Consider the following 12,476-nt stretch of genomic DNA (forward strand, 5'->3'; position numbering starts at 1 on the left):
ATAATTTTTTTAAATTTCAATACAAAATATAATAAATAATTCAACTTTTTCAAATCTCAAAATAATAATATTAATATTAAAAAATAATATTATAACAATATTTTATCATCTAAATTCAACTCAACTCAATTTAACATCCAAACGCAGCTATAACTTTCTTCCTTATTCTTCCTTGCATGAACCAGAGAAACACAAAAAGTGAAGAAGATCCAGAAGGCAAGTCGTCATAGGCTTGCTCTGTCCAATCATTTTGTGTTCCCAAATGGTTTTTTTTTTTTTTTTTTTCCTGTCTGTCTCGAAAGTAGTTTGTAGAGAAAGTTGTATAGAATTTGCATCACTGCCTTACCCACATAAGAAATATATGCATTGCTACTCAAAAAGACGACAAATTATATTCTTTCGACTCCTTTTCTCTGCTTCAAAAGTCATGGCAGAACTCATTATTTCTCCATGTTTGTCTCCCTAGCTAGGTTTGGCTGCTCTCCATTTTCTCAGAAGCAATTGGAATTTGAGACCATCATTTCAGTAGAGTAGTAATCATGATATGAAAATCTTCGGCTGGATTCTTTGACCTAATTTCCATCTCGATCTTTGAACAATCCATGCTGCTTGATCTCTGACATCTACAATGTCTATGTCAAATGTTTGCAAAGAAAGAACCTTCATTGTAGTTTTAAGATTCCAGTGATAAATCATATCCCTCATAAAAACGGCCTTGGAAAACTAATATCAGTATTTAGTATTCATTCTAGTATACGTACAATTCTGCAATCTTGCCCTCCACCCTTAACTACGGAGAGAGGAAATTTCATTGATCAATCGTCAACAAAGAAACAAAGAACCAAGCTTCTTGGAGAGAGGAAAGAAAGGTACAAGTAATGACAACATTATGAAAGCAGTGGTAATCCTGCTCAACATCTCTAATCTAGAAAGTATTGAACTTTACTGGACATTTGCATTCTTTTACAGATATGAATCAAGGTATATAATGCACTACCCTAAAAAAATGTCACCTCAACAACATAAGACAGCTCCCCTCATCTGGACATAGAGCATCAAAGAATACAATAGTTTCACCACAAACATGAAACACTTTAACGCTCATCCTCATTTGCTCAACCAGTAGATAAAAATGAGAAATGTGCATACAGATGCAACAAGCGAAAGTATAATGGTTTCCATAGACTTTTTTCTCTTTATTGCGGAGAGAATACTGTTCACCTGCACCATCATGTCCAAGTAGTATATCAATCTAACAACTAAGTAAAACTGTCTACAACTTTCTTTTTTCTTGAGCGTGGTGTGTGCCATGTTATTGGCCAGAGGTTGATGAAGAATTCAAATATCCAATAAAAAAAATATTATCTAACATGTTGCAAATTGTCCATAAGACGATCTCATCCTGTTACGTTGCAGATTGTGAAAATAAGCTCCTTAAATTTGCCCACACATGATAAAATGCTTCTTATTGACTCGTGTCATTTCTATGGTGGTGGGCCTTACTTTTGTGCAGTTTACTCAATCTCGTCAATCTTAATTCATTCTTCATAGTTTATGCGCCATGTAAATAACAAAAGCAAATTCCATTTCATGAGCCACTTCAATGAGTTCTATCATGGCAGCCTCCCAAACAAAACACATGCACAAAAAGGGCTAACCCACCTATATGAGTTCCAAGAAGTATCTATAACCCCATCAGCAAAACTCTACATACCGTTGGGAGACGGCTGCTAACATTGCTGAGCTTTGAGTTGATGCCACCAAAACTCGAATGTTGGAGGACAAGTGCACCCAGTGTTGCTTGAGCTTGAGAAATCACAGTATCCATCTATAGCATGGCAAGGGCAGGTAATTCAGTAAAAAGGCAGAAGTTGTAAACTAACAGTTCTTCATATTTGTTTCTTCCCCTTAATTAAAACTAATCACCAAAATAAAATCATTTTACAAATTTTTTTGTGATCTGTCCATGACATATCCACATAACAGAAATAGGTAAAATTGATAGACAAGCATCATTGAGCATAAAACACTACAAAGTTTGATAATAACAAAGCAGTCCCATTTCTATTTCCTAAAAACAGCCTCATCCTCCACCCAATTTTTCAGATGACTTAGATTCATGATCAACCTTGAACTCAAGGGTTCATCTTATTCAACCACTGAGCCTAAGGTCAGACTCCCAGACTAAGATTGCCACCTCTTACAGAAGATTTTCAGAAGGGCATAATGAAACAATAAATCTTGACTATGGGAATTGGTTATCAGCTTGGAGCAAGTACCAGCCAGGACAAAACTAGAAAAAAGTTTCAGTTCCAGGACTGTGTCTTTGAAAAATAGCAAAAGTAGCAAGACAAATGAGAAATACTTATGCCTTTATTTAACAGGTCACAGATGCCAGAAAAGGAAGGCAGTTAGGCTAGTCAAGCTCTTTGCTCAACCATTCCAAAACGTTACAAGATCCAAGTACGTGTGGGTCCTCTTTTTATGGCATGGATACAATTTTGTGGGATTCCTACTTTACCAAGTGTACTACTGACTTATGATGTGTTTACTATTCTAAACATGCATAAATATCTCATTTGGTATTATTTTAATTTTTACAAAAAAAAAAAAAAATTGTCACAAAAATTCTCATCTCATTTGGGGAGTGAGATGAGAATTTTTAGTTTTAGATGAACGTTTAAAATATTGTTTATTGTTTTGGGATTTGAAAAAGTTGAATTGAGATTTGAAAAAGTTGAATTGTTTATTATTGTGTGGGAGTTTGGGAAAGTTGTAATGATGAGATGAGATGAGAATTTGATGTCTCATCCCATGCCCCAAACATATCAAGGGGTGGTCTGGATTCAGAGATGAGTTGAGATGGTTTGTGAATAGTAGAATAAAATATTGTTAGAATATTATTATTGTTTTGGGATTTGAAAAAATTGAATTGTTTATTAAATCTTGTGTGAAAATTTGGAAAAATTGTAATGATGAGATGAGTTGAAATGAGTTTTGAATCCAAACCACCCCTAAAAAAGTAATGATGTGACCATTCCATCTCATCTTTGACAAGACAAGAACAATACATATATATATATATATATATATTTTTTGATAAGTAAACAAGTACTATTAATCCAAGAATGGGCAACAAATGCCAATTACAAAGTCGGTATGCCCTATTTACAACAAGAACAATACATATATTCCTAGGTTAATTAGAACTCAAACTTACTAAAACTATTTTTTTTTATAAATAAAAATTTATTACTATCAATAGGTGTAACCAAGTATATTGGGTGTATACAAGAGAGAATACCTAGCCCATAATAGAGTACCCCTAATGACCAATAACAAATACTAAACTTACTAAAACATAATACTAAACATCGGATGTGAGATGGATACATATATGTAAAAATTCTAAAAACAGAGAAACAAATAGTGTTACTGAAGCAATCAGACTGACAATTCCATTTCATCTAAAATAAGAAAATTTTTTAAGATATATCGTTACGATTAAAAAGCCACAAGGCACGTTGACCCTAAATAGAACTTTATGTAGAAATCAACCCATCCTACACCTGCCACATTGGAAGAATTTGGATTTATATTTGAATTAGGATTTGGATTTCATATTAACCATAATTTCAAATCCAAGATTATGAAAAGTTTTAAAAGCTTGTTTGGCTTTGGTGCAAACCCAAATCCAAATTTTAAAAATGATCCAAATAAGGGATTTGATTTTAAAGACCCAGTCCAAATGCTCCTCCCCAAATCCATGCATCCAAACACACCATAAATGTACTGCAAAAGATTCTGTCAGAACTGAATCACCGAAACTGGGGCCTGGATTGCCAGATCAGTTCCACATTCCCTTACAAGCATAGGCAAAAACAATGGGTGCAAATTGTTTCATTATAAAATCATTTCATTATAAATCCCGAGGCTCATCCACCATGCATAAGGTGCAGTGCTGAAGTCTAAAATGGATTCAAAAGAATGCAATCATTAATTCTAAAAGGTAACAACATATATATATATATATATATATATATTCAGGCACAAATTGAAGCATGGAAAGAAAAAGAAGGAAGGTTTGCATGAAATAGTTAGTATTTCTAAAACAATCAATATATCATGTAACTTGCTTGCTCCTTTGTTAGTTCCTCATTCTCAAAGCAACTCCTAAATTATACAACTGATTAAATATAAGTCTCCAACTTCATCTAGAACTTAAAAACTGCATCTAATAGAGGACACACACACACACACACACACAAAAAGAATAAGAAGGGGTACCACTGTACTCAACAGTACCTGTCCTGTGCTTCGGCTAATAGATGCATGCTCTTTTAGGAGGGCTTGCTCAGCAGAACCAACACTGTCTTCCAAGTCTAATCTTGAGCAATTGAACTCTCTAAAATCCTCAAGGAGTGAAGCATGTTCTTGCTTAGCTTTGAGGCTTGAGCGGAGACGACAAAACTCCTGCACTTCAATAATGTCTACAAGAAGTTGGCGTCTGATAGGTTCAATCTAAGTGAATTACGCACTATAACTCACAGCAAAAAAAGAAAGTAGAGGTGATGGAGAATATTTACACAAGAAGATGAAGCAGAAGAATAAAGGAACTAGACAAGCTGCTTCACTGGCTCCTACATAGCATGAGACCAAGCTCAAAAACAAATTTTTCTAAAAAGGAATGGGAATTGTGAAGCAGGGCAAGGATAGATACATGTATTAGAACACTGTAAAGAAGGTAAAGCAGGTCCTAGGAGTTGAGAGAGAGAGAGAGAGAGGCAAGAACAAATATTTTTTATTCACATTTCTTCAACCCAAGTCAATGTCTTAAATTTTCAAAAGAATTGAAAGGTGCAAGAGCTCAGGAGACATAAGTGACAATGGCCTAACAGGCATATATACCTCTTCTGAAGTAATGCAAAACATCTTCGAGACCTCTTACACAGAGGCAGAAGGACCATACTATGAAGTTAGATTCTAATTCTTTCTGAAGTTAGATTCTAATTCTTTCTGAAAAATGAAGTAAACATTGATTGAGAAGCCACACTACCTGAGTAAGATCTTGCAGAATCTCTTGATGCCTAGTCAAGGTGTGAGAAACCATTTCTGATCCCCCTGATGATACCCAAGCTTGCATCTGCAAATTTACCTGCTGGAGCTGTTTTAACAGTAGGTCTATCCCAGATTCAAAATCATTCTCTGAAGTATCAGTTTTTGCCATGCTCTTTGTAGAAACCACCTTACGATATGAATTCATTTGTTCATCCAACCGAGCTTCAAGCTTCCGAGCCTGCAATCACAGACGGAAATACTCACTGGAAAAATTACATTTACCACCTAGCAAGAACTTAAGAAAAATAAAACGCACACAGTACAGCCCATGATGAATGCCCTGTTCAGTACATACAAAAATATTAATCGGCATATACGTTCTTAGAATTATGCAGTCCTATCAACTTATAAAAAAAAATCATTACAATTTTTTTTTTTTTTTTTTTTACTTCTAAAAAAAAAAAAAGAATTATGCGGTACTATCATCTGAGATCTAATACGCTAAATTGTTAGCTTAAAATGAGACAGGAGCTAAATCTGCAAAGAGAAGTTGGGTTGAAGAAGTTGGTAGACAATGTAATTATAGCAAGAAATTCTTCATTTATTTGTCGATCTACCTTCTTTTCCAATATTTGAGAGGTTGCGGTCCATATATATAGATACGCTTATATGGCCAATGATTGCAACAATTAGGATCAGAGATTAAATTTAGACGAGGAAAAGGCCATCTTTACCTAAGTTTTTTATATGTATGATAAGTTGATGATAAAATGTCATTGCCATCCGTGGAGAAAAAAAAATCCCAAGTTTAAACAAATGACCAGGAAAATGGAAAAGTTCCCAAAGGAGGGAGATGCAGAAATTTCTTTTATTATAGGTATGGCGATAATTGAAGCAAAAAATAAGGAATCACAAGCTGATCTCAGACATTCAATTTTCCACTCAGTAGAAACTCCAATTCCGGCTGCCGACAAACCGAAGGACAAACAAAACAAAACAATCGAAGTTTAAACATCTGTACTCGCACAGTTCCGAACTTCCTTATTATATATTTCCCAGCAATCAAGGAGAATTAAAGAGAATGATTAAAGGAGGAGAACAAATCGGACCTGTTTGCGAAGGGCGTCCCATGAGCTCGGCACATCCATCGTTCCTCCAAATCCTCCTCTCTGGTATATTCTCCAAAGTTACACTCCTCCCTCTTCTTCCTGTTTCTCGTAATTTTCTAAGAGATTTGGATTTTAGAGGTTGTTTGGCGACAGAGACAGATTGCCTGCTTCTTCTCATCGGCAATCAGCGATTGGACCGAGTGATTACATGCGTATGCGTTCTCCTTACTCCTTGGTGCTAATAAAAAGGGTAAAACAAATGCTGCTCCGTCCCCTCACTCTTACCGCTTACTGCTTGATGATGTGGCACTGGCACGTGGCGATCACGTGATTAAAAAAAAAAAAAAAAATCCCAAACCAACTCGTCCCCTTCTGAAAGTGAAACCAACTAGTCCATTCCGTCCAATCTTTTTGAAACCCTGGAGCCCCAAATCTGTGATTCCTCCTTCCCACTCCGTCCGAGCATGTGCAAATCTAAATCCAAGCAACAATCCCTCCCGGTAACACTCCGTCCAAACCGAAGCAACCATCCCTCGCGGTAACAGTCCGTCCAAACACAAGCAATTATCCCACCGTAGAATCCCCGAGCATTTGGCGAGCAGGTTAGCTCTTTTCTGTTTGTATATCTGGTTCTATAGCTATAGCTTATTGGTATGCATACTTGGGAAATGGGCATTGAAATAATGTTAGATTCATCGTGGAATTGCTAAAATTTTGCGTAAATTCTGGTTAAAGTTCGATTTTTTGTATTCATTTTGGACTGTGGTATTCATTTGGAAGTTCGAAAATTTGAGATTGTTCAATACAAATGCTTTCCGTGGTTGTATTTTTGTAGATTAATGCCCTTCGGATTGCACTGAAAGCCTGATATGTCCCCATAATGTACAAGTACAGAATTCGTGGGACATATTAATAGTAAAGACGCCAGGAACGTACTGCGGAGGATGTAATCCTAGACCCATTATTTTTCGAGTAGTACTAGACATCAGCCCCTGTTCACTATACACCCCACACACCTGATGTGTATTTCTTTCTTTTTTCTTTTTTTTTTTTTTTTTTTCCTTTCAAAACGCACGGTTTGAAACACCAACCATTTCATTCGAATTTCACCCCATTCGACATTAACCCCGCGTCGCCGTCGCTCCTCCCTCTTCCTGGTGCCGCCATTCACTACCATTCCGTCTGCCCAGCTCCTCCCTCTCTCTCTCTCTCTCTCTCTCTCTCTGCTTTCGTTTGTTTTTCTTGTGCATTTAATTTTGTTATGCACTTGCGCTTGTGTTGTGCTGTGGAGTGGTAGATCGGAATTTCGTTTGTTCTTCTTTATCTCGTTTTTATCGGCAGCCATGACTGTTAATGATTTGTGTAGTTATATTTTCGGGCATTTTGATCTGCAAGCTGTCTCTTTTTTTTTTTTTTTTCTTCTTTCTCTTCCTGGGCATTTTGGTAGGCTCTGTTTTGTGGTCTGAATATCCGGTTGTCAGTGAAGGGAAATTCCATTTGGTGAAAAAACGGAGGGAGAGATGAAACCATTGCATATGTTTGTTTAGCAATGTGCTGTATATAATACGAGAAAGATTTCTTGTTCAATTTTGTATTAATTTATCTCGGTGATAAATCTAAGCCTTAAAACACCAACTCTAGTAATATCTCATTCCTCTGGTACATGACCCTTAACAGTCTCATATATGCCTCATACTCTATGTACGGAACAATCATCAACATACTGAGAATCTTGACAAAAATTCTTAATAAAACTCAACGATAAAGGAGATGGTTTCTAACATCCTAAAATCCTTTATTTAATTTTTTTTTTTTTTTTCAAAATACATTGAAGAAGTCATATTTTCTCTTGTAACAATCTATTGGAAGGGACTAAAACACCAACTCTGTCTTGCACTTTCTGTTTTCAAAGTTTAGGCAGAATGACATATAGCATGCAGCACTTAACCATTGTAAGCTTGACTGGTCCTCTCATTCGCATTCTCAGTTTTAGTGTGATGGGAGAAGAGGAAGATGGAATCCCACCCAAGCCTTCGACGTCAACCTCACAGTCGTATGTTGGTCCCATAAATCCATACTACCCACCATTAATGAGGCCTCAAAATACATATTAAAATCCAAATGTCTACCATGTGGATAGCCAGGTTGATGTATTTTATTTTTTAATAAATTTTGTTTGGCGTGCTTTTGAATCTAACAAATTGCATAATTGCAGCATCCTTTTGAACAAAATAGGCCTTACCCTCCGTCAAGCAATCCAGAGGAGTTGAGGCGAGTTGAAGAGTCATTTCAGGTATATTTATGTTAATTGTTCAACAAATTCGTTCTTGCATCCATCTGTTTTTCTAACAATGTGCTTGAATGCAGCAACCTTATATGTCTTACCCTCCGTCGAGTAATCCGGAGGACTTGAGGCGTGTTGAAACGACCCTCCAGGTATATTTAGACTTGACTTTTTTAAAAACAATTTGAACTATGTCCATGAATTTTTTTGACAACCTACTTGAATGCAGCATCCTATGATGTCATCTCCTTATATGCCCTGCCCTCCGTTGAGTAATACGGGGGACTTGAGGCAAGAAACGACCCCCGCTTCAACTGTGCCAACTAGTGCGGAATTTGAACAAAGTTTTCATTCTAATGGTGGTATGTCACTTTTTAAAAAATTACTTTAATGATGCCAATATTTAATTGATGCTAATCCATCCATACCTTCTCATTTTAAGAGACTGTATCCGATGTAAATGAAGAGGCAGAGGGGGAGGGTACCACTCTTGTCTCGAATGATGATGTACGAGTTGAAGCACCAAGATCCGGTATGGAATTTGCGAGTGAGAAAGAGCTCATGACCTATTATAAGCGATATGCCAAACAAGAGGGTTTTGGTGTAAGGACGCAGAGGACAAAGAGAGATGATGATGGGAGGGCTGTGTATGTGACAATTGGTTGTGCTCGTGGTGGCAAGTACCAACCTAAACACAGTAATATCTCAAGGCCACGGCCAACAACTAAAACGGATTGTAAGGCGAAGGTAAATGCAACCTTGAACAAGAATGACAAATGGGTTTTCACCACTGTTGAAAATGCGCACAACCATAGTACTTTGAGCCCCAAGAAGTCCAGACTTTTGAGATCTCACAAGTGTGTAGATGAATACAGTCAAATGATGTTTGATTTGAATGATAGAGCAGGTATTCGAATGAACAATAATTATTTTGCAGTTGTTGAGGAGGGAGGGTTTGAGAATCTTGAATCTCAAGAGAAAGATTGTCAAAATTTCATTGACAAGAAGGCTAGACATTTAAGGTTGGGTAAAGGAGGTGGTGAAGCACTTAATGAGTACTTTCAGAGAATGAGAGAGATGAATGATGGCTTCATTTCTGTCATGGACGTGGATGATGAGGGAAGGTTACGAAATGTGTTTTGGGTTGATGCACGAAGTAGAGCAGCATATGAAGATTTCGGAGATGTTGTGACCTTCGATACGACGTACCTAATAAATAGGTATGGGATTCCTTTTGCCGCCTTTGTTGGTGTTAACCATCATGGGCAATCAATACTATTAGGGCAGGGTTGCTATCAAGCGAGGATATATGTACTTTTGTTTGGTTGTTCCAAGTGTGGTTGAATTGCATGAATGGTCAGGCGCCAAAAGCCATCATAACCGACCAAGATCAGGCAATGAAGAGTGCTATTGCCACTGTATTTCCCAAAACTTGTCATAGATATTGTTTATGGCATATAATGCGCAAACTTCCAGAGAAGTTAGGATCTCACTCCCAATTCAACGCAGGGTTGAAAACTTCCATTCAAACTGCATTATATGATTCACAGACCTGCACAGAATTTGAGGAGAGGTGGGGTCAACTACTTGAAAAGTACGATCTTCAAGGCAATAACTGGCTTCAATCCTTATACGACGAAAGGTCTTTTTGGGTTCCGGTTTACTTGAAGAATGTATTTTGGGCTGGTATGAGCACGACACAACGATCGGAAAGCATGAATGCTTTTTTCGACGGGTATGTCCATTCCGGTACGACTTTTAAGAAATTCATCGACCAATTTGATAATGCTCTAAGAAAGAAGGTGGAGGTAGAAGTAACAGCTGATTTCAATTCTAGCAACCAAACAATCCCCTGCGTGTCCCCTTTCAGCATTGAGAAGCAATTTCAAAAGTTATATACAAATGCAAAGTTTAAAGAGGTCCAAAGGGAACTGATAGGCTTAATGTGTTGTAATTGTACACTTGTAAGCACGCAGGGGTGCATTTCAACCTTTGATGTCTTGGATGAAATATGTATTGATGACCGCACCAAAACAGTCCACTACTCAGTTTTCTATAACGAAGAGGAGTGCAAGTTAAAATGCACGTGTGCATTGTTTGAGATGAGGGGGATTCTATGTAGGCATGCACTTAGAGTTTGTCAATTAAAGAAGATTAATGTGTTGCCGGATATGTATGTCTTGGATCGCTGGAGAAAGGATAAGAAGAGGAGATACACATTAATCAAAAGTTGTTATGATGACTTGCGGGATAGCGAAGACGCATGGAGGTATGAGATTGTGATTAAAAGATGTTTGAAATTAGCAACGCGTATATCCTCAAGTGATGAGCATGTCAATGCATTCCTATGCTATGTCGATGAGTTTGAGTCAAAGTGCGAAGGTTTAACAATTGGGTCCAAATCCGAATCAACAAAGGTCAGACCAAAGATAGTTGCGGATAAAGGTAAGAAGATATTAAGCTCTCATGTTGTCCGAGAGAAAGGGAGACCCCCAACTAAAAGAAAGGATCCGCCCATGGAAAAGATGGCAACGAAGAGAGAGAATAAACAGGTAATAATTTTATGCTATTAATAGTTAGTATACCTTTTCTAATATATGTCTAATTTTGTTTTGGAATTTAGACTTGCAGGAAAATCTTTGATGATGACACACAATTGGGTGACATCCTGAGATCTGATGCCAAACAATTTGATGAGGGGGTTGGTGTTGGAACACAAAACAGCATTGTCACACAATCGATGCCATCAGGAAATGACGAGGTCTTTAGCTCTTGGTTAACTGTCTTTTCAATATTTTTTTTATTAAAGCATGCATGCATAATTGAAAAGGTGTAATTATAGTTGTTTTCTTTCAGATGTGTGACCATATTGATGCATAATTGGAGATGCTATGTTTCATTTTTGTACGTCTTGGAGAGGGTATGGTGTAGTTTGTGAATATGCAAAGGTTTAATTTTTGTATCTCTTGGAGAGGGTATGGTGTAGTTTGTGGAGATGTTGTGTTTCATTTTTGTACCTCTTGGAGAGGCTATGGAGCTATGCCAAGGCTTTGATCACTAGCTAACATGCAAAGGTCTGTTTTCTTTCCTTTTTATTTTGAATCTAAAAAATATACTGATCTTTAGTAATTTTTTGGAGTATTTAGCAGTATTTAATCATGGGAATTTTTTCTAGAGCAATTAAGGATGCTAGTTATGTGCAGATTGGTGTAATAATGGTGTTCTTGTCAGTCCAAGCAAAGGTCTAAAAAATGCATTATGTTCCTCACGTCCCTTTTCCTTTTTACCTAACATGCAAAGGTTTGTTCCTCACGTCCCTTTTCTTTTTTAGACCTGGTTCTGAACTTTGTTTAAAACTTTGTTTGTAGATATAATAATTTTCCAGATATATTTTCATCATTATTTGTTTGCAGTGGTGAGTATTTATGGAGATGCTGTTTACATTATTCTATCTGCAGTGGTGAGTATTTTCCTCATTATTGTGGTGTTCTTGTTATGGTTTATCATGAGACATATTTTCCTGACTATGGCTTTCAGTCTCTGATCTGTCTGTATCTGTCATTTTTCATATCTGGGTTTGAACTTTGGTAAACACTCTAGCAAGTATTTTGAATGGTTTTGTGTCACTTCTTTCGGATGGAGGATTTTGACAAGATTGGAGGGGAAGACAAGACCAGGATTTTCATTTGCTATGTATTTAGTTCTTGTACAACTTTAATTTGTACCTGTTGGAGACTAAGCATGCATTGATCTCTGTATAAGTTTATTTCATGTGAATGAGATGAGGGAATTTGGCAAGATTGCAAAATGGTTTTAATGGTTGTCTCTTGTAATGTTTTAATGGTTTGCTATTGTTCAGACTCCAGAGCGCAAACAAAAAGAGGAAGATCAGATGTAGATGATGTTAGGCTAGCAGGGGGTTAATTGAGTAACATAATAGGGAATCTTATATATGCATATATTTTGAGTGAATGAGAGATGAAAGTACAGCTTGAGCCTTCGTGTGGACACCATTTAGGCATCGT

General features: G+C 36.9%; 2 protein-coding genes across 6 annotated transcripts; one reads left to right on the forward strand and one right to left on the reverse strand.

The window, feature by feature from the left end:
- Positions 1 to 876: 876 nt before the first annotated feature.
- Positions 877 to 6,456, reverse strand: LOC121244481 (Golgi SNAP receptor complex member 1-1-like). Its single transcript, XM_041142563.1, has 5 exons — positions 6,168 to 6,456; positions 5,057 to 5,296; positions 4,306 to 4,473; positions 1,715 to 1,828; positions 877 to 1,221 (listed from the first exon to the last, which is right to left on the reverse strand). Exons 1-5 carry the CDS (start codon positions 6,204 to 6,206, stop codon positions 1,108 to 1,110), a joined length of 675 nt encoding a protein of 224 aa, XP_040998497.1. The 5' UTR covers positions 6,207 to 6,456; the 3' UTR covers positions 877 to 1,107.
- An 83-nt stretch (positions 6,457 to 6,539) lies between these two features.
- On the forward strand, positions 6,540 to 11,850 carry LOC121244413 (protein FAR1-RELATED SEQUENCE 1-like). Of its 5 annotated transcripts, none has more exons than XM_041142509.1 (9): positions 6,540 to 6,769; positions 8,155 to 8,299; positions 8,383 to 8,460; positions 8,535 to 8,603; positions 8,681 to 8,813; positions 8,918 to 11,003; positions 11,075 to 11,212; positions 11,308 to 11,525; positions 11,655 to 11,850. In XM_041142509.1, exons 4-6 carry the CDS (start codon positions 8,544 to 8,546, stop codon positions 9,793 to 9,795), a joined length of 1,071 nt encoding a protein of 356 aa, XP_040998443.1. In that variant the 5' UTR covers positions 6,540 to 6,769; positions 8,155 to 8,299; positions 8,383 to 8,460; positions 8,535 to 8,543; the 3' UTR covers positions 9,796 to 11,003; positions 11,075 to 11,212; positions 11,308 to 11,525; positions 11,655 to 11,850. The 5 variants fall into 5 exon arrangements, with proteins under 5 accessions (XP_040998443.1, XP_040998426.1, XP_040998434.1 ...); XM_041142492.1 differs by having other exon boundaries at positions 6,541 to 6,769; positions 8,894 to 11,003; XM_041142500.1 differs by having other exon boundaries at positions 6,541 to 6,769; positions 8,161 to 8,299; positions 8,894 to 11,003.
- The last annotated feature ends 626 nt before the right edge of the window (positions 11,851 to 12,476 follow it).

This window comes from Juglans microcarpa x Juglans regia, chromosome 1S (assembly GCF_004785595.1).
Source record: "Juglans microcarpa x Juglans regia isolate MS1-56 chromosome 1S, Jm3101_v1.0, whole genome shotgun sequence".
Taxonomy (NCBI): Eukaryota; Viridiplantae; Streptophyta; class Magnoliopsida; order Fagales; family Juglandaceae; genus Juglans; species Juglans microcarpa x Juglans regia.